Source organism: Cydia splendana, chromosome 9 (assembly GCF_910591565.1).
Source record: "Cydia splendana chromosome 9, ilCydSple1.2, whole genome shotgun sequence".
Taxonomy (NCBI): domain Eukaryota; kingdom Metazoa; phylum Arthropoda; class Insecta; order Lepidoptera; family Tortricidae; genus Cydia; species Cydia splendana.
This window is the reverse complement of record NC_085968.1, coordinates 9,025,859-9,050,006: the sequence shown is the minus strand read 5'-3', so window position 1 is coordinate 9,050,006 and position 24,148 is coordinate 9,025,859. Positions and strand designations below refer to the sequence as shown.

Here is a 24,148-nt window from a genome sequence, read left to right as displayed (position 1 = left end):
GTTGGAACCTAAAATAAGCTACAAATAACTGTATTCCCGATAATAACTGGGATAATTTCCATATACCGCCAAGCGGTAAGTGGGTTACACGTTAACACTAATTTTTAACTACAAAAAAATGATTTTCCTTCCCAATATACAACCAAAATCAATATCAAATCAACAACGACTGTAATTTAATTTAATTACAATACTTTCAAAATGTAAAACAACCGCAATAATCTAAACCTAACTTAACAACAAATCGACATTTTGAGAGAATAGCACGTGGTATAAGGGGTTACAGCGGAGTCCTATCGACTACGCGTGTCGGTTGAGATTTTACCGTGCAATTACACAAATCCCCTTCGTTTATCCTAAAGTAGGGTTGACAGACAATAATATAGCGATAGGGCAGGCGGATCGTGTAACCCAGATACCAGTGCGTGCGATGCAGTCGGGCGCGGTCGGGTGTAGCGCCGCGCACGCGCCGGGTCGGGCTCACATGGCGAGCGCCGCGCACGCGCCGGGTCGGGTGCCGGGGTCGGGCTCACATGGCGAGCGCCGCGTACGCGCCGGGTCGGGTGCCGGGGTCGGGCTCACATGGCGAGCGCCGCCGAGCGCTTGTCGCGGTTCTTGCCGCGCGCCACCGTCCGCGCCTTGTCCGCGGCGTTGTTCGCGAGATGCTGGAATGGACAGGACATTTATTTGAATGATTGCAGTTGGAATATTTTTCTGAGAATCTTAACTAATAAATAATGGATTTGGTATATAAAAAATGATCTCGTTTGAAAGTACCAGATCTCAGCACTTAGTTACCTTAAAATTGCGACAGGCGTCGGTTAATGAGCTAAACCTTCAGATAAAACTATGTCAGGTTCGACTATCATTGCAGGAGATTTCAATATAAATTTGCTTAAGGATGACAATATGTCAAAAAAATTTAAGTCAATATTATGCAATTATAACCTGAAAGCAACTATTGATGTACCTACAAGAGTAACGGCACACTCACAAACCTGTATTGACAATGTATTAACGAATTACAAAAATTATAATGTTGAAGTTTTAAACCTAGGAATTTCTGATCATACAGGTCAACTTTTTAAAGTCCGCACAAATCTGAGTTTCAATGAAAAGTTTTGGTATATTTATAGAAGAAAAATAGATGCTAATCTAGAAATTTTTGTTAAATATATGGCTCAGGTAAATTTTTCAGACGTATATTTGCAATCTGACCCCTGCGTAGCTTATAAAATATTTATTGACCTGTTTTCGCTAATTTTTGATCTTTGCATACCACTTGAAAGAGTAAAAATCACTTATAAAAGAAAACTACAGTGGCAGACCAAAGGAATTTTAAAATGTAGCAAAGTAAAGCGTTTAAAGTATCTGCAATTAAAAAACAATAAGAGTACGAGTACCATAACTAACTTTAAAAAATACAGCAAAATTCTCAAAAAGGTTATACGCACGTCGAAAATGTTGAGTAGCGATAGTTATATAAAATGTAGCTCAAACAAGACAAAAGCCACCTGGAACTTAATTAAACAACACACGTCATCGACTAATACAATAACGACTACAGTTGAAAAAATTATATCAGAAGATGCCTCTATCACAGATCCTCAACAAATAGCAAATATATTTAATAATTATTTTGTATCCCGTAACCATGACGGACTTTCATCAGCACATAATTACAAGCCAACTTCAGCTACTATCTGCAAAAGTATATTTTTAGCTCCCGTAGACGCATATGAAATAAAAAAGATAACCAAATGCCTAAAAAGCAAAAAAAGTTCTGGATATGACAACATACCAATTCAACTTGTTAAAGCATGTCTAGAGTACGTAGCGGAACCACTTGCTCATATTGTAAATCTAATATTCCAAACGGGGATATTTCCAGATGATTTGAAGAAAGCCCTGATCAAACCGTTATATAAAAAGGGTAGTAGAACTGATATGTCTAACTATCGTCCTATTGCTCTCTTACCAAGTTTCTCTAAAATAATCGAACGATGTATTTACAATAGAATTGTAAGATTTTTTGTTTCCAATAATATTATTCATCCATACCAATTTGGTTTTCAAAAGGGCAAGTCAACATCGCTTGCCATATTTCAGTTGTTTAAACATATATGGGATGATATCAACTACAAAAGACCCTGCGTTGCATTATTTCTGGACATGTCCCAGGCGTTTGATTGTGTCGTTCCTAGTATATTGTTAACACAACTAAATAACGTAGGTATTAGAGGCAACGTTCTAAAACTACTTGAGAGTTACCTAGACAACAGACAACAAGCCACTGTCATAGAAAGTTATAATAAAAAAATCAAATGTATAGAGTTGATACAGTCCCAATTTCAACTTACCAAAGTTGGTGTTCCCCAAGGGAGCATACTTGGCCCTCTTTTATTTTTAATCTATGTGAATGAACTTCCCAAAATCATAGATGACATTTGTGTAATGTTTGCTGATGATGCAACTATTTTGTTCTCCGATGGAAACAAAGATTGCAACTTTCAACAGAAAATAAACAATTGCTTAAGTACTGTCGTAGAATGGCTTAACTCAATTAATTTAAATGTGAATACAAGTAAAACGAAAGTTATGCAATTTAGGAACTACAAAACAGACCCACTGAACATGAATATTGAATACATGGGTAAAAAAATCAAGATGTAGATAGTACCAATTTTTTAGGCGTCTCCATAGACCCACATTTAAATTGGAAATCTCATGTGGAAAAAATTAACAAAAGAATTTCCAGTCAGTGCTATGCCTTATCCATATTATCAAATACATGTTCAGAAGATACAGTTAAAAACGCTTATTATGGAAATGTATATCCTTTATTAAGCTATGGTTTAATTTACTGGGGCAATTCAGTTAATGTAGAATCAACCTTTATTCTGCAAAAGAAATGCATCCGGATTATATACCGCTTCTATAACAATGAGTCCCTAAGACACGTCTTTAAAGAAAACAAATTTCTTACATTAACTGGGCTGTATATCTACGAGCTTTGCTTATTTGTGTCAAACAATAAATGCGACTTTTCATTTTACTCAGCACAACGTGATAATGTGAGATCGCAATACAAATACAACATATTGCTCCCGGCAGTCAGAAATGCAGCTTATTGTAGGAGCACATTTATAACTGCAATTAAAGTTTTCAATCACCTACCCTCAAGCATAAAAATGTTAAGCGGAAAAAAATTCAAACTACAGCTAAAGGGATGGTTGATTGATCGTGTTTTTTATAATTTGCATGAATACTTTATGTATGAGACCAACTAGCATGTTAACAAATATGTAGTTTTAGTTAAATTAAGTAAGTATTAGTTAAGTTGAAAATGTAATATTGTATACCCGATATGGGTTGCCGTTGTGACTGTATGTGTATAACATTGTATTCCACCTTATTGTACACGGTAAACAATAAATGACTTCTTCTTCTTCTTCTTCTATCAGAAGAATCCGAGATGAGACATATATTCGTAATATTCAGGGAAAAAAAAACAGTTGAAGTTGCGGCACTAGTACAGAGGTCGGTAAACTTTTGAGAATAAAAGGCAACTCCAGAATATCACTAGTTTTTTAGAAATCTCAAAGAGCCGCGATTGTCGTTTTTTATTTGGGCGATTCGAAGACCTGCAATGCCTGCGGTACCCCCAAAGAGCCGTATACGGCGCCCGCTTGCGACGGTTCGTCGACATATGCTTTAGTATAAGTTGGAGGCTCACCCGATGCAGCTTGTTGAGCTTCTTCTTGGGTAGCGGGGTGGCTATGGTGTCGGGCAGGCCGAGCGCCTGGCGCAGCGCGGCCGAGTGCGGCGCCAGCGCCTGCAGGCCGGCGCCCAGCGTGGCCGCCAGCGCGCCGTACGCCGCGCGCGCCCACCAGGTGCTGCACTCTACCTTCTCCTTGCCCACGCGCACCGACAACGACGGGACCGTGTCCTCCTGGAATATCAAATAAATACGTTAATGCAGGTCTAATAATTATTACTTGACCTGAGGCGACCTTTCATCTCCTAAGTCTCAGAATATTTTTTGCAATTTTGAATTTGGACCCTGTTATCGTCGCCCGCCTCCGTGTCCACGCTGCTGTCCCGGTACTCACCTCGAAGTACTTGAGTATGTCGCGGAAGGTGGCGCGCTGCAGCTTGCGCTCCTTCTTGGCGCGGAACTTGTGCGAGTCGCGCGCCAGCTCGTCGAGGCGCGGCAGCAGGCTGTCCGCGTACTCCGCCGCGGCGTCGCCCGCCTCCGTCTCCGCGCTGCACTCGTGCTGTACTCACCTCGAAGTACTTGAGTATGTCGCGGAAGGTGGCGCGCTGCAGCTTGCGCTCCTTCTTGGCGCGGAACTTGTGCGAGTCGCGCGCCAGCTCGTCGAGGCGCGGCAGCAGGCTGTCCGCGTACTCCGCCGCGGCGTCGCCCGCCTCCGTCTCCGCGCTGCACTCGTGCTGTACTCACCTCGAAGTACTTGAGTATGTCGCGGAAGGTGGCGCGCTGCAGCTTGCGCTCCTTCTTGGCGCGGAACTTGTGCGAGTCGCGCGCCAGCTCGTCGAGGCGCGGCAGCAGGCTGTCCGCGTACTCCGCCGCGGCGTCGCCCGCCTCCGTCTCCGCGCTGCACTCGTGCTGTACTCACCTCGAAGTACTTGAGTATGTCGCGGAAGGTGGCGCGCTGCAGCTTGCGCTCCTTCTTGGCGCGGAACTTGTGCGAGTCGCGCGCCAGCTCGTCGAGGCGCGGCAGCAGGCTGTCCGCGTACTCCGCCGCGGCGTCGCCCGCCTCCGTGTCCGCGCTGCACTCGTGCTGTACTCACCTCGAAGTACTTGAGTATGTCGCGGAAGGTGGCGCGCTGCAGCTTGCGCTCCTTCTTGGCGCGGAACTTGTGCGAGTCGCGCGCCAGCTCGTCGAGGCGCGGCAGCAGGCTGTCCGCGTACTCCGCCGCGGCGTCGCCCGCCTCCGTGTCCGCGCTGCACTCGTGCTGTACTCACCTCGAAGTACTTGAGTATGTCGCGGAAGGTGGCGCGCTGCAGCTTGCGCTCCTTCTTGGCGCGGAACTTGTGCGAGTCGCGCGCCAGCTCGTCGAGGCGCGGCAGCAGGCTGTCCGCGTACTCCGCCGCGGCGTCGCCCGCCTCCGTGTCCGCGCTGCACTCGTGCTGTACTCACCTCGAAGTACTTGAGTATGTCGCGGAAGGTGGCGCGCTGCAGCTTGCGCTCCTTCTTGGCGCGGAACTTGTGCGAGTCGCGCGCCAGCTCGTCGAGGCGCGGCAGCAGGCTGTCCGCGTACTCCGCCGCGGCGTCGCCCGCCTCCGTGTCCGCGCTGCACTCGTGCTGTACTCACCTCGAAGTACTTGAGTATGTCGCGGAAGGTGGCGCGCTGCAGCTTGCGCTCCTTCTTGGCGCGGAACTTGTGCGAGTCGCGCGCCAGCTCGTCGAGGCGCGGCAGCAGGCTGTCCGCGTACTCCGCCGCGGCGTCGCCCGCCTCCGTGTCCGCGCTGCACTCGTGCTGTACTCACCTCGAAGTACTTGAGTATGTCGCGGAAGGTGGCGCGCTGCAGCTTGCGCTCCTTCTTGGCGCGGAACTTGTGCGAGTCGCGCGCCAGCTCGTCGAGGCGCGGCAGCAGGCTGTCCGCGTACTCCGCCGCGGCGTCGCCCGCCTCCGTCTCCGCGCTGCACTCGTGCTGTACTCACCTCGAAGTACTTGAGTATGTCGCGGAAGGTGGCGCGCTGCAGCTTGCGCTCCTTCTTGGCGCGGAACTTCTGCGAGTCGCGCGCCAGCTCGTCGAGGCGCGGCAGCAGGCTGTCCGCGTACTCCGCCGCGGCGTCGCCCGCCTCCGTCTCCGCGCTGCACTCGTGCTGTACTCACCTCGAAGTACTTGAGTATGTCGCGGAAGGTGGCGCGCTGCAGCTTGCGCTCCTTCTTGGCGCGGAACTTGTGCGAGTCGCGCGCCAGCTCGTCGAGGCGCGGCAGCAGGCTGTCCGCGTACTCCGCCGCGGCGTCGCCCGCCTCCGTCTCCGCGCTGCACTCGTGCTGTACTCACCTCGAAGTACTTGAGTATGTCGCGGAAGGTGGCGCGCTGCAGCTTGCGCTCCTTCTTGGCGCGGAACTTCTGCGAGTCGCGCGCCAGCTCGTCGAGGCGCGGCAGCAGGCTGTCCGCGTACTCCGCCGCGGCGTCGCCCGCCTCCGTCTCCGCGCTGCACTCGTGCTGTACTCACCTCGAAGTACTTGAGTATGTCGCGGAAGGTGGCGCGCTGCAGCTTGCGCTCCTTCTTGGCGCGGAACTTGTGCGAGTCGCGCGCCAGCTCGTCGAGGCGCGGCAGCAGGCTGTCCGCGTACTCCGCCGCGGCGTCGCCCGCCTCCGTCTCCGCGCTGCACTCGTGCTGTACTCACCTCGAAGTACTTGAGTATGTCGCGGAAGGTGGCGCGCTGCAGCTTGCGCTCCTTCTTGGCGCGGAACTTGTGCGAGTCGCGCGCCAGCTCGTCGAGGCGCGGCAGCAGGCTGTCCGCGTACTCCGCCGCGGCGTCGCCCGCCTCCGTCTCCGCGCTGCACTCGTGCTGTACTCACCTCGAAGTACTTGAGTATGTCGCGGAAGGTGGCGCGCTGCAGCTTGCGCTCCTTCTTGGCGCGGAACTTGTGCGAGTCGCGCGCCAGCTCGTCGAGGCGCGGCAGCAGGCTGTCCGCGTACTCCGCCGCGGCGTCGCCCGCCTCCGTCTCCGCGCTGCACTCGTGCTGTACTCACCTCGAAGTACTTGAGTATGTCGCGGAAGGTGGCGCGCTGCAGCTTGCGCTCCTTCTTGGCGCGGAACTTGTGCGAGTCGCGCGCCAGCTCGTCGAGGCGCGGCAGCAGGCTGTCCGCGTACTCCGCCGCGGCGTCGCCCGCCTCCGTCTCCGCGATGCACTCGTACGCGATGGCGAGCGCCCCGCCTGCGGCCATCCGCACCTGGAACGTGACACGGTCGATAAGTATTTCTTTAATATTTTTTCGACTAACAAACCACAACTAAGAGCCAGTTGCACCAACTACACTTGGTGGACTGATCAACGTCACTGAGGTGAACTATGAAACGTCCCATACGACAAAATTTAGCGAACGCTTTAACGATGACACGGTTTGGTGAAACCGACCCTAACAGTAGAAGCAGATTGGGGACGTTTTAGGCATTTACATATCCAAAAAATTAAAACGTGAAACCCTATGGCATAGGGCCTATGCTGTTCGATACAAAACAATAAAAACCTGTCATTCGAGCCTTACCAATGGAACTGTGACGGCTCAAACTGTGCGAGTGGTGCACGCTAGATTTAGTTAAATACCGATTTCCGATTCAATGTATCAAAGCTTACGCGGTTAGTTCGCCTACATGACCCTTAACGCTGCAGCATGCTACCACGTACATAGTTCATAAATAATTGTTACCCTCTATATCCAAAATCAACCGTAAATCCTTGTCGTTAAGCACTAGCATCCTCGTGGGGCTTGTAATTTATTCCAAGTAACCCACCTCTAGACTAGCAGCGGTGAGCAGGTCGGCGAGTCTCGGCAGGCCGGGCGGCGAGGTGCGCAGCAGCGCGGCGGTGTGCTCGGCGGGCGGCAGGGACAGCAGCAGCGCCCAGCCGTCCAGCGCCGCCGCGTGCAGCGCGCCCTGCTCCACGGCCAGCCCCGACACTTTCACCGAACCGTCGCCCTGCGAACATACCACTGTTAACACCGTACTGTTATGCAAACGCCACGATAAATACGAGTATAGCCGCGAACGAGTTCGCTCGACGCTGATAGAGACGTCCGCTATTCATCTGTTTTTCAAAAATTTGTAACGGTTTCGAACGTTTTTCGCATGGTCTAATAAAACATGGTCTTCTATTCCCAGAGTGATACGGGCCTACGTCACAATAACATTGCCACTTTATTTCAACATAACATGTTACATGGGTACATTATACCTATGGTTAATAAGTTAAAATATTTCTTTATAATTTTATAATTTTCATTTATATGTATTTTATCTTAAATTTTACAATAACACGTCATTTTTAATTATTCGTTAGCAGTATCTTCCGATTCACAAAAGAAATTTCAGACGTTCGGGTAATTCTGTTTACATTACTGGCACCACAGGATAGCGCTGTCACATTTGACAATTCGGATCTAGATAACTTCATGCCCTGACCGTCATCCTTGTCGAACGCGTGTTAATTGTTATTTCCTTCTCGCTCAGTGTCAGCAGTCGCAGTGTTTTCCAAACTTTTCACGTCGTAAGCTTGGTAATTAATGTGTAACTGTGAATTAGTTTTTCAAACGTTTGTCTTGTATAGACAAATAAAGTTTAATTTAATACATTAGATTTGTTTTATTTTACTATGTTTCTACATGAATAACTTAAAATGAATGCCGTTAAAATAATTTTCACCGTTGGTTAAAATTCTCCCACATTTTAAAGTTTGAGAACCTGTAAACAGCATGATGACGTAGGCCCGTGTCAGTTAGGTCATACGCGAATCTCGGAATAGAGTACCAGGCGGAGTATATTATTATACCATGGTTTTTCGTAGTTGTGGCATATTAACCTATGTAGGTTGGCAGTGATGACTGATTTCAGCGTACCTACGTTTTTCATAATTATATCTAGTTAACTTGCATGACATACAATGTATATCTGATCTCCCGCGATACAGGCCTAGCCTAGTGCGGGGACTCCTGGAATCTGCGAATGTCAAGTCAGTTATGCACCAACTCTTATCAGTAACTTGTGTATAAGTATTACATCTGTATTCTTTCTGTGCAATAAAAAATATTTTTATCTTTTATATAAATACTCAAATGTAGTCAGAAGGACTGACAAATTTTAAGATCAAGCAAATCAAAATTGTTAATGATTTTTGTCATTGTCAAAGTTAATAATAAATTCTCTATAATATCTTAATTTATAAGGAAAGGCTTAATGAGGTTAAAATAAAATCATGGTGGTTCTAGTACCTTGAGATAGCTGCCACTGAAGATGGTTTCGTACATCCGCATGACCTCCAGGATTTCAGAAAGGTCTTCCTCAAGCAAGTAGCATACCACGGATAATGACAGGCAACACTGAAATTTAGTAATATAATATTACTAACACTATAACCTTCTCGTTTATAATACCTAGTAATAGTAGTTAGTAGAAAAGGTAATTTACAATTAGGTACAGATACGTCCGGATCAGTAATACACCTGTTTCCGAAAGCCTCACTCGCTTACTGCTCGTGTGCTTACGTACTACACACATGCAGTACGCGAGCGAATCGCGAATACGTCAGGGGGCCTACCGCGAACACCGAATTTCGCAAATTGCAGGCATATTTCTATTTTACTCCAACTAAGGCGTAATTAGAGTGAAAGAAAAATATGCCCGCAATTTGCGAACTTCGGTGTTCGCGGTAGGCATTCAGATTCGGACGCACCTTATGAACAAACCTCTGTTCCACCGTCGACGAGGTAGATACTATATTTTCGCTTAATAAATGTAAATACAATGGACGAAGTTCCTGCGTGCACAGAAGAAACCAATTATACGAGTTTTTTTCTAGCTTTTAGCATTCTATTGGCACTCCCATCTCTGTAATTGTGATCGGAGAGACAATTGCCTTGGTAAGTTAATGTGAATAGGGTATTTGACTAGTAATGAAATCAGTTTCTTTTTTCGAACTGTCAAAACTATTTTGCTACTATGGAATTTATATGAAACACTAGCATGTGACGTCACAATCAAATTACCTACTCTTTATAGTTTTATACGGGTTTTAAAATAGAAATTATGTCTAAAAATAATTCTTCTTCTTCCTCGATTCCTCATGACCCTCAGGTCGCAACCACATGAGGTCGTTATTTTGCGCACCAATGTGCTTTATTTCATGCGTGGTATAAAATAATTTATTTTAAATACAGTCGAAATACCCTATTAGAGTGGTAGTATCGCCCATGTAACCAACCTCTGTGCGTGTCTCGATGGAGGCGGTCTTGTCCACGGCGCAGGCGGCCAGCGCGGGCCGCACTTCCTTCATGAACTCCTCTGTGCCGTCTTCACCGATCTGTAAATGTTTACACTTTACATTCACTAGTTACGTATTTGTCACACAAGATGGGGCCTAGGGCGGCAAAGACTGCAAATCCGCCACTGCGGGTTGGGTAGTTGGGTATATACGTAGCAAATAAATAAAGAAATCTTTGATTTGTACACCTGCATGCAGGTTGAATACGCTTGGACAACTAATTAAATAGATTAACCTTATTATATCACATCACAGGATGTTCCATTCGTAAATTGAATTAAAGATTGATAGTTTTATTACTTAAATATCGCCTACCCTTAAGGTTAGTTGGAGATGAAGAGAACTTGCAGTATCTCCAGAAATTTAGCTGGTGGTCCGCCATTAGCGATTCCAAGCCGTTTGACACTAACCTGTAGCGCTAACAGAGGCGCAAGAGACGCAGCTGCCTTCCTCTCCCCATCCCTGCCTCGGCGAATGGCCTTGGTGAGATGATCCGCCAGTGTTGCTCTATGGTTGGCCAGCAATGGCGCCAGATATCTCCGTTGGAGGGCCGCCCGTAGTGACACAAACGCGGCGGCGCGCGCAGCGTTCGCGCGGGCGCCTAGCCCGTCGATGGTTTCCATCACTTTCTCTTCGAACTTCTCTTGGATTTCTGCGTCTATCAAAATGAATAAAAAATATTAAATTTAATCGATTAGTAGTACATCCCGGATTAATACATAGTAATTCAGCATTAAAGCTAAGCTTTTTCACTTGTCTTTCAGTAATGGATCTTTACATAAAACAAGTCCAGTCCATCTACAATCCATATTGATAGGTTGACCGAGTGATTTTATAAATGCCAGTTCACCTGCGCATGTTTTTTGGTAAAGTTTAATTTTGACCTTGATTATTATTTTAATGAGTATAAATAAGTAGAGTTGTCATAACAGTTTTTGTATCTGATGGCATTCGGACGATAAATAACAAAATCGTCAAAGAACACAAGCACAAACATTATTTATAAATAGCTTCCAATGATTAATTCGATTATTTGTAAACGGAGGTGAACGAATCTTCCTTTTAGTTTTCAAGATCATCTAAAAATAGATTCGCTAAACTTTGGCAATATCTGTAAAGTAATGGCGCACGATTTTAAGGTAAAACACTCATTGGACTGAAACTGAGTTTTAGTAGAATTGTTTGCCTTAAACTAAAGCAGGGTGTGCCAATAACTGGGGAGATACAGACAACACGTAGGTTGGCCCCATCACGGTAAGCTGTCGTGACTCATACGCTTTGAACTTGTATTAACTCTTGGCGCGGGTTCAGTGTTCCGACCGATTAAGAGCCAACAGGAGTGGTCATTCCTCCATACAAACGTAGTCCTCGTTTTCCTCCGTGGTTTTTGAAGCTAGAGCAATGATTTTTTCAACACAGATTAATATTGTCAATATCTGTGTCGGACCGTTTTGCTTTTTTTGATATTTTTGTTTTTTAAGGCGCTAGAGCCCTTCAAAAACGGCCAAAATGGCCTAATAGACTATGCCGCAATGAGAGGCGTGGTATTCAAAACTGATATCAATTAGCCAAAAAAGCAAAACGGTCCGACACAGATAATTTCATAATCATTTAGATTTCCAAATTTGGTTACGATTGGTTAAGTTTTGGGGGAGGAAAAAGAGGACTACGAAACCTCGATTTTTGTCATTTTTACGCAGGATTTTTCGCCTCAGCTGCAGTTGTCCCTATCGCACTAATTTTAGGGGCGGAGTCAAGTTTCTAAATACGTACACAGCCAGAAAAGTGATGGGCAATAGTCGACATTTAATGTCGATAATCTAGTGATGTAAGAAGTTATCGATAAACCGTCTTGTGTGAAAATATCTAGATCCTAAGATACAAGGGGGTTTGGGTTGAGAGTAGGGAACACATTTTTGTAGTTATGATATACAATCTATTATGAACTTTTTGATTCTAATATTTCAAATTAGAAATTAAAATCAAAAATATTTTATTGCATGGTTAAAATGGGTTAACAAAATTTTTAGGTACCTACAGGCACGCTTCGTAATTGTCGAGCAATTTAGGGTCCTAGCTGAATTGGTTGTTCCATACTTACTCGTGCTCTATGGAATGTCCAATTTAGCTAGAACCCTAAATGGCTCAACAATCACGGAGCGTGACAGTACAAATGATTCATGTTCTGTATATCCTGCCCTACAATGGCGTTAATATTTGGTTGTCATGTCTATACTTCGTTTTTAAGCATTATTGAAAAAAAAAATAGTAAATACTAATATTAACCACTAAGTACATAACTATTACAAAAAAAGCAAAATAATTATACGATTGCATGCTTAAAAAAGACTCTAATGCTAAACAAACGAAGAATAAGAACTAACAGCGATAAGACCGCCTGTTGCTACCTTTATCTACATTGTAAATCGGTTTTAGGGTTCCGTACCCAAAGGGTAAAACACGGGACCCTATTACTAAGATTCCGCTGTCCGTCCGTCCGTCTGTCACCAGGCTGTATCTCACGAACCGTGATAGCTAGACAGTTGAAATTTTCACAGATGATTTATTTCTGTTGCCGCTATAACAACAAATACTAAAAACAGGATAAAATAAAAATTTTAGTGGGGCCTCCCATACAACAAACGTGATTTTTGACCGAAGTTAAGCAACGTCGGGCGGGGTCAGTACTTGGATGGGTGACCGTTTTTATAAATAATGGTACGGAACCCTTCGTGTGCGAGTCCGACTTGCACTTCGCCGGTTTTTTTTAAATTTGTTTTTATGTTTGTGGTGTAATAAAGAATATTTTAGAGTCAGACCAAGAAAAGTCTACAGCAATTTTGATAGCACACGCAGTGCAAGTGTTATTTATATGTCATAATTTCATAGAAGCGACGTTTGAAATAATACTTGCACTGCGTGTTCTATCAAAATCGCTATAGATTTTTCTTGGCCTAACTCTACTTTAAATTACAAAGTAAGGCCTAAATTATAAAATAAGGCCCATCAATGTTTTTTTTTGTGTTTATTAAACTTGATATTTTGTCTATAGTATTAGCGGACATGGCCTCAAAATTTAAACCCGCTTAAGAATCGGGCCTTATTTCGTGCATTATATACAATACTACCCATTTTTGTGTAGTCATTATTTATACTATAGAAGCATTGTTTGAGTAGCCAATTATTTAAACAGTATTTTTTTAAAGGGCAACGGTGGCAATATTTTAAGGTCTGGATAATAAGATACAGAACTTAATAAGGATATCAATGTAAGTGAATGTTACCATGACTACCAAACAAACAAATGTGATAGAATTTGCCAGCTGGCATTGTAACATTCAGACAGTTACCTATGTACTTAATCTGAAATATGAATAAATTAGTAATATTTTAAACAGGAAAGTAAACCGAATTTTGGCCTTTTGCTGGACACAATCACAATAGTAATTTGTTTTACAAGAGGGCAAAGTTTATCGCCACCGGTTGATGCATTTGCAGCACCAATGGTAGAAAATGCAAGCTCATCATCAACTGCATAATCGACGTTTGATATGACTATTGAATCCGAGCTTTTTGATCATGAATCATGATAAAACAAAATTTTAGAAGGTCGCAGAATAGTGGATTTAAAATATTTATTTTCTGTGATCTCAAATATCAGGCACGATCATACAAATTGTACATTTGCTGATCTTGCCTTTGTCATTGAAAGACGTAAGGGTTTACACAGAGAATATATATTTAAGTGTAATATGTGCAAAAAAAAGGAAACGATACACTCTGAAGACCCAAAAAGAAAATGTTAGTAAATACTGCTCCTCCCCATGGTTACTTGGTTCCTTATTCAACCTACCTGAAATTAAACGAGTAGGTTAGTAAATTATATCATTTTACATTATAAAGTTAAATGTTTAGGTACCTCAATCACTTACTCACTGGTGGACATGGACGCAAAATTTTTGCCCATCTACTTATACTATCTTATAAAAAATGAAATTTTGAAAGTTAGCACGCTTAAAGTTCGTTTTTAGGGTTCCGTACCTCAAAAGGAAAAAACGGAACCCTTATAGGATCACTCGTGCGTCTGTCTGTCTGTCCGTCTGTCACAGCCTATTTTCTCGGAAACTACTGGACCAATTAAGTTGAAATTTGGTACACATATGTAAATTAGTGACCTAAAGATGGAAATGTTTTTTTTATAATTTTAAAATACATAGGTTCGAAGTTATTTAAGAAAACAGCCAAAAAATTACCATTCACCCCCTTTTATCTCCGAAACTACTGGGTCTAAAATATTGAAAAATACACAAAATAGTTCTTTACCTATAGATGACAGGAAAACCTATTAGAAATGTGCAGTCAAGCGTGAGTCGGACTTATGTACGGAACCCTAGTTTTTGCATTAAGGTAACAGATTTTGACATGTCTTATTAAAAATTACCATTGAAAAATAAGTCATAGCAAATATGTTAGAATTATAAATCATATTAATTAATCATATTAATGAGCAAGAGCACCCTAAACCGGCGAGCGTGTATGAGGAATGTTATGAATGTGAAGGAAGCGAAAGTGGTATGTCAGGATCGTAGCAAGTGGAAATCCGTGGTCTCTGCCTACCCCTCCGGGAAAGAGGCGTGATTGTATGTATGTATGTATGTATGTATGTATTAATCATATACTTTTTTATATTCTTTTGCTTTCATAAGTAATATAAACTAATTTTTGAAAGCGTTTTTCAATAATTATTAATAAAAAGACACGTCATGATTGTTTACCTTCTTTCTAATGCTAAAAAATAACGAACTATAATAACCGGGCCTTATTTGGTACAGAACCTTGATTTGATAGGTACATCGGATATTCTGGGCCCCTGAGTTTGTTACGTAAAGGACAAAATGGTGACATGTGGTTAGAGCTGATACTGTTAAACTAGTGGTTCTGTGCGCTAAGTATAAAAAATAAGCTTCAGCGAACTCATTAAGCCTAGAAAAAACCCTACACCCTACTGCCACTTAAGTCAGTCTTGAGTCTTTGAATCAATTTCCGTAGTAGTACTAGTACTACTAAGGTACTAGGAGGTAATAAGGCCTATAGTAGGTATAATAAGGCCTACCTGAAAAATAATGTTCTTACAACAGTGTAACCGTGTTAGTTATTTGAGTAACATATATGTAAAGTGATACAATTAAAAGCTAACAGCAAACCAGTACATAAATTATATCTTATGTACTTCTTATGAATTACACTCTTATAAAGGTTTCGGCTGATTACGCTTAATTACTTGAATAAAGGTAGATGAATTGCGTGCGGTCCAATAGGTAACCACAACTCACGGAGTCCAAAACAATAAGCTGATCAGCAAAGTCAAGTAAACAAAGCCAAGTCACAGTAGTAGAAAGATTATCGAGTTCCGTAAACGTAAGCCGGGTCAAAAAATTCAATCGCAACACAGTAAGTAATAAGTGAACGCCTCGTGGCAGTAACGCACGAAAAATAACATTGCAAATTGTCGGCAATGAGGCGCGCGCGGGTGCAAGCGTACGCATCTGTGTGCGTGCATTACACACACAAATACAGTCTCTCACGCCCCGTCAGAGCGACGGGTATATTCAGCTTGAAATCTCAAAATTGACTTTTAGCTCAGCTCCCGTTTCGTCTTAAGTGCAGTTAAATGACTGACCTTTCGTACGCATATAATTAATCCAAATTATTTAAGGAGGTACTGTCAAGGTATACTGTTACTAGGACGGTTTCTTTTGGACATCGTACCGTACAATTACATTACTTGACAAAAATAAAGGTCGTGAGTAATGCTCATTTTTTTTAAATGGGGATAAAGTGATGTTGAAATTAAGGTTATATTAAAATAGATAAGACGTTCCTTTCTGCTTGCATCTGTACAGATAAGTTACTTTCATAAATATTGCAAATCTCTATAATACTCGATGGTGCTCAGGGCACTACACCATTGTTGTGTAATTGCATTATTCAGACAAGAATAGCATATATAGTATAGGGATGAAAATGATGAGATATCTATCATTGCTACCAAGTAAAGAAGCAAAAATATTATAGGTAACAGATTTGAAACAAAACATTTCGTTAGGAGTACCATAAATAGTAAATAATACAGTTTAGAGAATATATACTTACTAGGATTAATAGTACATTATTGTCGAGGCTCGGAAGTAGCTACTTGCAGGCTGAGGATTCGTTTTAAACGGACGACCTTGGGAGTCCGTTTAATTGAATCCGAAGCCATCAAGTAGCCTTCCAGCCGAGTCATATATAGTGCTTTTCTCAAAAATGGTGCAAGAAATATAAATATCATAGAAATATTTTACAAAAGCAACGTTCTTACGTATATATTTTCACAGAAAAAAGTAGAAACAATTGAAAAAATTAGCTTTGCCGCCTTTTTATTTTTTAAATAAAAAATAGAAGTGGATTTTTCTGCCGAAAATACGCCAACCTATTTGAGACAGCTAAATAGTCGCGGTACTAATCATCTGTTTGGCTGTTTAATGGGCCTGTGCCTTCATTTGACATGGCCATTTCAACTTTTAAAAAGTTTGGAACTCGACAAATAATGGAATTTGTATGCAACATTGCAGTCCCAAAATCGAGACTGCAATGTTTTTAACTTTTTAATTTTTGACTGACCATAAACTACGCGCTTCGTGACCTATTTTTTAAACGGCAAAGTCGACTTTGCCGTCCATTTTTGAGAAAATGTATGTTACCTAGATACCTACCTAGCTATTTCTCATATCGTAAGATATTTCAAATGTGCGGAACGGTTTCGTAATTAATCTCAGTAAATTGCACTAAAGTGTTATTGAATAACACAAGCCTGTGATTAAATACCTATTAAGTAACTAACTAGGTAAATAGCCATTAGGGCTAATATTTTACCTATCATCTTAAAGGTAATGATCTAATGATAATGAGTTTCTATCAGTTAATTGACCGTTAGAGACACATGTCAAAGGGCATAATGAGCTTTGTATAATTACGAGCAGTGTTTTACTCAAATTCTATAATTTTAAAATGTGATAAAAAAATAGGGTTTAATAACTCGATTCAGTGTCTCTATACAAAGAAAATAGTTATTTAAGATACAAGTGCGGAAAAGAGGAAATTCGAAACGAGTGGCGATAAATTAAAACACGACCGAAGGGAGTGTTTTAAATCGACACGAGTTGCGAATAACCTATTCGCACGTGTATCGTACAACGTTTTACAGTACATACCTATAAACTTTTGACATCGCACGAAAAGTGCTATTTTACGCACTAGTGCGGGAAAATAGGACCATATGTACTGTAAAATAATTTAATAGTTTACACTTTGCAGTTTATGGCATTATGGCTGAAATATTCGAGATTAAACGTTACTTCAGTAGAATTAGAATCTTCCTGATGTAACAGTAAGGTTGATATTTAAGAGCCCATCAACGTGCACACTAGCGCCACTGCTAAATAATCGTGATTATTTCAATTTAACGATAGGGATTTAAAAAAGGGGGCCGTTGCGTACTGTATTATGTATTTAAGTACCGTTTGAATACATCAAACTAGTTTTTATGTTGCTGGATTCGTCGATATAGATCGATCGTTTTTGTTTTGAGTTCATAGGAACTCAAAACAAAAACGGCCGTTTTAACTTTGGACGCATAGATTGACGAATCCAGGAACATAAAAACTAGTTTGATGTATTCAAAAGGTACTTAAATACAAAATAGAGTACGTAGCGGCCCCCTTTTTTAAATATCTTTCGTTAAATTTAAATAATCACGATTATTTTGCAGTAGCGCTAGTGTGCACGTTGATGGGCTCTTAAACTAAATATAGACTGCACGAGGATATACGTGTTATATCACCTTGCACTTATTTGGTGTCGGTATGTATAATCAGTTTGGCGTCTCGGAATATTCGTCAAGGTCGTTACAACCTTAACCTTACGAAATAGCTTATCATTAAAATAACCTTGTGATGTGATGACGTTTATCTATCTTTATTATCTTCTTGATACGGTCAATATTAACTATCATTTTGGGCAGATTATATTAAAATATCTATAGCTCTCCAACTATTATTTACAATACAATACCGTGAGTACCGTAATTATGTTTGGTTTATATGTCCTACCTATACCGGGTTATGTGGCAAGAGTTAACGGAACCTCAGGACTCAACATCGCACTTCGCTAAATAATTATACATTTAATGGCTCCTCTACACGATGGGCCAACGCCGGCCACTCGAAGGGACGCAGCCATGCGGTAGAATGAGATAGCAATATCACTTGCTCCCTCTAACGCATAAATCCGTTGGAGTGGCCGGCGTTGGCCCATCGTGGAGAGGAGCCATAATATCTACCGACCATTATCATTAGGCGCATTTTGGCTCACCACAAATACCACAACAATAGGCTTATGTATATCTACTTGACGATTTTCTACGCGGAAATAGCACACTACTAGTTAGTGCCTAGTGCGAGTGTTTATGTAGTCACGCCACAAAGTTCACTTCCTCAATTATTGTTTTTTATCAGATTCGATCTGTCAAACTATTTAAATGCTTATGTATATCTACGAACGGATGAGTTCCACGGTGTTATTGAATGGGTAAATGCACACTGTTTTTATCACCATGGGGCACTTTCGTTTTTAAAATTTCTTTTGTGGTGGACTACTAGATCTTAAGCTTTAATCTTCGTTGGAAATATATTGTGACATTGTACGCAGCGTCAGCCGGTGACAAATCATCACAGACCATCTTGGGAGCTCCTGGCTAAGGTGGTTGCGGTGTGTGACAAACATGTAAAATAACTAGAATTGACTAGAAAGAAAATGTGGTGACGTCACGTTTATAAGGCGAGGTAAAAATAACACTTTTCATTTAACCACCTGAACAAATGTATTATATTCAATTTTCCATATGGAAAAATGGTTTGCATAGAATAGAATAGAATAAATGTTTATTGTATAACTGTGTACATACAAAGGTGGTAATTTACAAAGTAATAAGTATCAATAGTTCTATGACTTTCTTCTTCTTCTTCAATTTAAGAGGTATCTTCTTGTCGGTGGAGTATTTTCCATTTGTCTACTATGACTTTATCAGTTGGATAATTATCTAGTAATATTTAATACTCATCCAATATGGCTTAGACTCATCTATGCAGACCTACTCTAGTTAGTAATTTTCCCTAAGGTAAGTACCTAAATGTAAGGTAACAGATAGTCAGACCGTAAAAAGTCTGCAGCGATTTTGATAGCCCACGCAGAACAAGTGTCATTTTAAACGTCAAACTTCTATGAAATTATGACGTATATCAAATCCGCTGCAGACTTTGTTTGGTGCAACTTACAGAACAAATTGTGCTGTATAAACAGGAAGATAACATCACATTTCATAGTTATTACCAACAACATTCCTACCATGGTGTAATCTGAGTGGTGGCCACAAAGCTGACCAATTAAATTTTATCCAGACTGCTATTGTAAACAAGGGCTACAAGGATTTCACTTGGCTCTGGCCTTGCTTACCCATCAGTTTTTGACACATCCTGCTACTAAAAGTAAGGTAAGGTCAATGTGGCTAATTCCGTCATAGTGACTATTCCGTCCACGAGCGTATATTTCTTTGATTTTCAATCGTAGGAAAAAAAAAACCATTTGCTTTTGATTGCTGAAACTAAAAGCAATCGCTGCTTTGTCGACGAAATTATCAATGTTGTTCGAGAAAAACGCTAGTGAACGGAATAGCCTCTATGACGGAATTAGCCACATGTGACCTTAAATCACATCATCCCTGGATAGCTACATACCTGCTTCGTCGTGAATGCTCCTCAGGTCAGACTGCCCTGAGGTCTCAGACATGTTGTCGATAGTCATGTCGATGCCGGCATCCTCATCTGAGGAGTAGCCCTGCTCTGTCCTCTTGTGCTCTGCAAAAGGAAATGTATAACAATGTTACTATTATTGGTAGAGCAATAAGTTCAGTTAAATAAAACTAGTTTTAGTATAGGGTATTTGACTACTAGTCAAATCAGTTTCTTTTTTCGAACTGTCAAATCGATTTTGCTACTATGGAATTTATATGAAACACTAGCGCATGTGACGTCACGATCCAATTACCTACTCTTTATAGTTCTATACGGGTTTTTAAAATAGAAATTGTGTCTAAAAATAACTGCTGTCTATGTTTCTCTATATCTTCTGGTGCTTTATTTCATAAATTATTTATTTTAAATACAGCCAAATACCCTATTACCGGTACTAAACTGCCAGTTGGATTACTCCAATTTGGACAACTGATTTGTCATAATTTTAGTAAGATGATACTTAGGAACATATATACACAACTTAGGATTATTAAGCAGAGAATTCAGCGAGCTACTACAAGAAATGCCATTATTGGTCAGGCAAGGTCATATTAGGTACATTATCTGCAATATTGCAGGAATGTAGTGAAATTGCTGCAGTAGTAACAAATAACAATGTAATTAAGCTAAGAAATGCTAGAAAAGGCAAATAATCAATAAACCTTGCACATAGCTTTACTGCAGTGAAGGCTGTTCCATTATAGGATACATTAATGACAAACATACTGTGATACTAATTATTGCATGAATACCGTTGTGTTGTGTATAGTCAGCATCAAATAGATAGTGACGGCACAGAATAAATAATAGTACTACCGTACAGAAAGGAAACTTCCAAACAAAACCGAAGTTTGACAGCAGTTCAGGGTCGAATCATGCTGTCCCTTTCTAATATATGGCACTACCGCCTTCGGCTATTTAGGGTTGTCAAAATTCAAGCCATTATCTTATCTGTGGTCGTGCACATAAAGGGACATCAAGTTGTGTCAACCCTAATAATTGCTTGGAGCAATGCTGAGCCAAACAGAGCCGAGTTTGCCCGAAGGGATGAGTTTCGCACGCCTGGTGACAGCTAATGTGGCCAAATATGTTAAAAGACATCCTTATGTCTATGGTAACAAAGGGGTGTTCTAAATTATGATATATTTGGCCACTTTGGCCATCATTATCTATTTGATGCTGACTGTACCATAGATACAAACAGCAACTTACTGTACATTGGTGGACCTTATTACAAAAGGCATAAGGTCCACTGATGTACAGTTAACAGTGTGGGCGATGGTACATAGCAATAATAGTACCAGTCATACTGATACAAAAAAAAAATTAACATCAAGCAACAAAGATGTACTTGATTGTTTGTTGGGTTGATCAACTATTTCTTGTTGTTATTCTGCTGGAGACAGTGGAGACAAGTAGCACAGTTTGTTAGAATAAATGCTGTACCACACATTCTACGGTAAAACCAGAAAACCAGGCGTTTTAAAGAATGACCCAAGTGAATGTAACCATAACCATAAATAGTATTATTCCAAATAGCTTATCTTTTGTATATTAAAATACTATATTATTTATACTCATACATAAGTAATATAAATATCACCAAAGTAAGGAGTGTTCTTTAATAACAGCAGAAGCTACAATATCCAGATCCACACCCAGGGAAAACCCAAGACAATGCCCCTTGAGCAATGTTGTGCAACATTATATGTATGTACTTCCTTAGTCCTCAAGCCAGTGTTGCGAAGCAAATTCTTAAAAATTACAAATCATAAATTCATGTTTGAGGGGCTAAAGAGGTCATCAAAGTTGACAAATCCAATGATTAGTCAACTTTGATGACCTCTTCCCTACTAGGTACATTTACCCTATGTGTAGATCTCAAAATAAAGGAAAGTATGTGAAATGTGACCCCATATCATTTCAAAACTGTCCTAGCTCCGGTACAAAATGTACTAAGGACACTTACTCCATTCAATCTTTTAAAAGCCATACCTAAATAATCCTATACGACCTTGTACAGTTATGTCATATTCTGGAACATTTTCAAGAATTTTAAACATCACAGCAGATACATAAGATAGTCATTTATGCGCTTAGTATACCATTACAGGTATTAGTACTAACAATAAAGATTCACTTTCTAAGCTAGAACAATAGTTGTTACTATTCCAGTAATTTAATACTCTAGCGTAAAGTTGCTATATCATTGTATTACATACTTTTTAAATTGCATTTATAATTTTTTGTAACATCTGGGTTACTTGATGTAAGTTTATCTTAAAGAATGTAATCAGCTACTGCCAGACTGTTGCATTACAAATAAGAAACTTATCATCTCAAATTACATAATTGATGTTTTTAGAATACAAGGTCATAAATTTTGGTTGAATAAAGTTAAACAAACCAAGCTTTGTTTCTGTTGTTTATGGTATTATTGTTTAGATCACAATGAACGTGCGAATAAAAACATTGAGATTGGCATGTTATGAAATCGTGAAAGTAATTCTTGCGCCAACCACTCGACGCAGGTACTTGGCTTGCGAAATTAGTGGCTTTTGCTAGTGCCAAGCTTTTGTGTCTGCGTAACATATGCTACCTGACTAAAAGGTAATGCCTCAAGTATAACGACCGAAGTCAAATACGTGGACGCGGTGCGGAAAGTCCGCGAGCACAAGGTCAACGCGTGATTGCATTCCTGTGTTAATTTCCTGTCCCACATGTTATTTTAACAATAAGCTTCCAAACATTTGAGAACCAATGGGATAGACTCACCGTATTTTCCTTTTTTCTTTCCTTTCGGCATGGTGTAGGTTTTACTTTACACAAAGCTGTTGTCTCGACTTAAAATGAAACTAAATTATATTCACTAAATAATTTTCTAACTTTCCCACTTAATCAAGACGGAGAAAAGTTCAATATATCAGTTCTTATAGAATGATTTGGGCACCGAATGCAACATAAAACTAAAATTTCAGAAAAACTTTTTAACATGTTTAACCGTGTAACATGCACACTCAACTCCACTGCTTTGCGCAATGCGCTGTCTGGTTGGCTAGCTGTCATTTAAAGCCACCATTTTGGATTTGAGTGTTGCCATAATAATAAATCAAAATCAGATTAATATAATATCAACAAATTTTAATGAAATTCATAATAAACTTACGATAGATCATCACGAATGATTGTTTCTGTCTTTAATATGTATATGATAAACTCTTTTTTTTTAAAGAATTTAACATGTTATCTGCATTTTGGGCTTCTTTTTGTAGATAAAAATGTCTGCGAGTTGAAGACACGGGTCATTTTCCCGCTTCTTTTGATATTCTTTTATGTATGGTAACATTTTCTGCGAATTCTGACATCAGCCAGTGACGTCCTCCCTCAAAACAAAATCGACTAAACGACGACGGGATAGTCATTCGATTTTAAATTTAATAACGTGGTGAAATGTTATCAAATAATCTTCAGAATGTGTTTGTACCTATTACAATTAGAGTCTCTCTTTTTTTAACCCCTTTTATGCGATTTGGAAAAAAACTGGCAGGTATTACTATGAAGACCTACAAAATATAGGTATAAACCTATATGTACATACCTATATTTTTTATGTCTTATACCATACTACTTACATATTTATTTTTATACCTACGTATTCATTGATTACAAAAACGTATAAGATGTTGCCTAAAAGTAGCTTAAAAGCTAGCTATTTCATCATAATTTCATAATTAAAACATTTTGTAATTCGTTTATATTGTTGACGGTAATGACGGTGAATGAGAAATTGAGAATACGTGAGTCACACACTCAAGGCACGTTATGATATTATTAAATTTGTGCAATGTTTTGTTGTAAACGTTGCGTGGGTAGGTAGGTATATTTATAATACTTTTTTGATTAAGGTTCAGTTTCCGCGAAGCCCGCGATGGTTATCTAGGTACCTACGGAGAGTTGAATTCGTAGGGTCTGTAGGATTTTTTAAATAACTTTGATGGATTTGTCAGATGTCGTCAGATGGGTTTTTGTGAATAAAACTCACCAGTATAATAAACCTCAATTTCAAGCTAATATTATAATTAAATTTACGTACCTATACTTTCTAGAGTTAGACCAAGAAGAGTCTGCAGCGATTTTGATAGCCCACGCAGTACAAGTGTCATTTTAAACGTTAAACTTCTATGAAATTATGACGTATAAAATAACACTTGCACTGCGTGGGCTATCAAAATCGCTG

General features: G+C 40.7%; 1 protein-coding gene across 1 annotated transcript; it reads right to left on the bottom strand.

Annotated features, from left to right (window-relative positions):
- Positions 1–518: 518 nt before the first annotated feature.
- LOC134793564 (interferon-related developmental regulator 2) lies at positions 519–22,971 on the bottom strand. The gene is made up of 9 exons (XM_063765175.1): positions 22,687–22,971; positions 19,855–19,974; positions 10,432–10,679; positions 9,962–10,060; positions 8,973–9,080; positions 7,501–7,683; positions 6,738–6,938; positions 3,737–3,952; positions 519–665 (listed from the first exon to the last, which is right to left on the bottom strand). The coding sequence occupies exons 1-9, from the start codon at positions 22,715–22,717 to the stop codon at positions 579–581; spliced, it is 1,293 nt and encodes a 430-aa protein (XP_063621245.1). The 5' UTR covers positions 22,718–22,971; the 3' UTR covers positions 519–578.
- Between the last annotated feature and the right edge of the window lie 1,177 nt (positions 22,972–24,148).

Excerpts from the sequence above, each read along its gene's own strand:
- LOC134793564 (XM_063765175.1), bottom strand. The coding sequence starts at position 22,717 with ATGCCGAAAGGAAAGAAAAAAGGAAAATACG. Across the intron at positions 10,061-10,431 it reads CGCCTCTGTTAGCGCTACAG|ATCGGTGAAGACGGCACAGA; the intron begins GTTAGTGTCAAA and ends AAACATTTACAG. Across the intron at positions 666-3,736 it reads AGCTCAACAAGCTGCATCGG|CATCTCGCGAACAACGCCGC; the intron begins GTGAGCCTCCAA and ends TGTCCATTCCAG.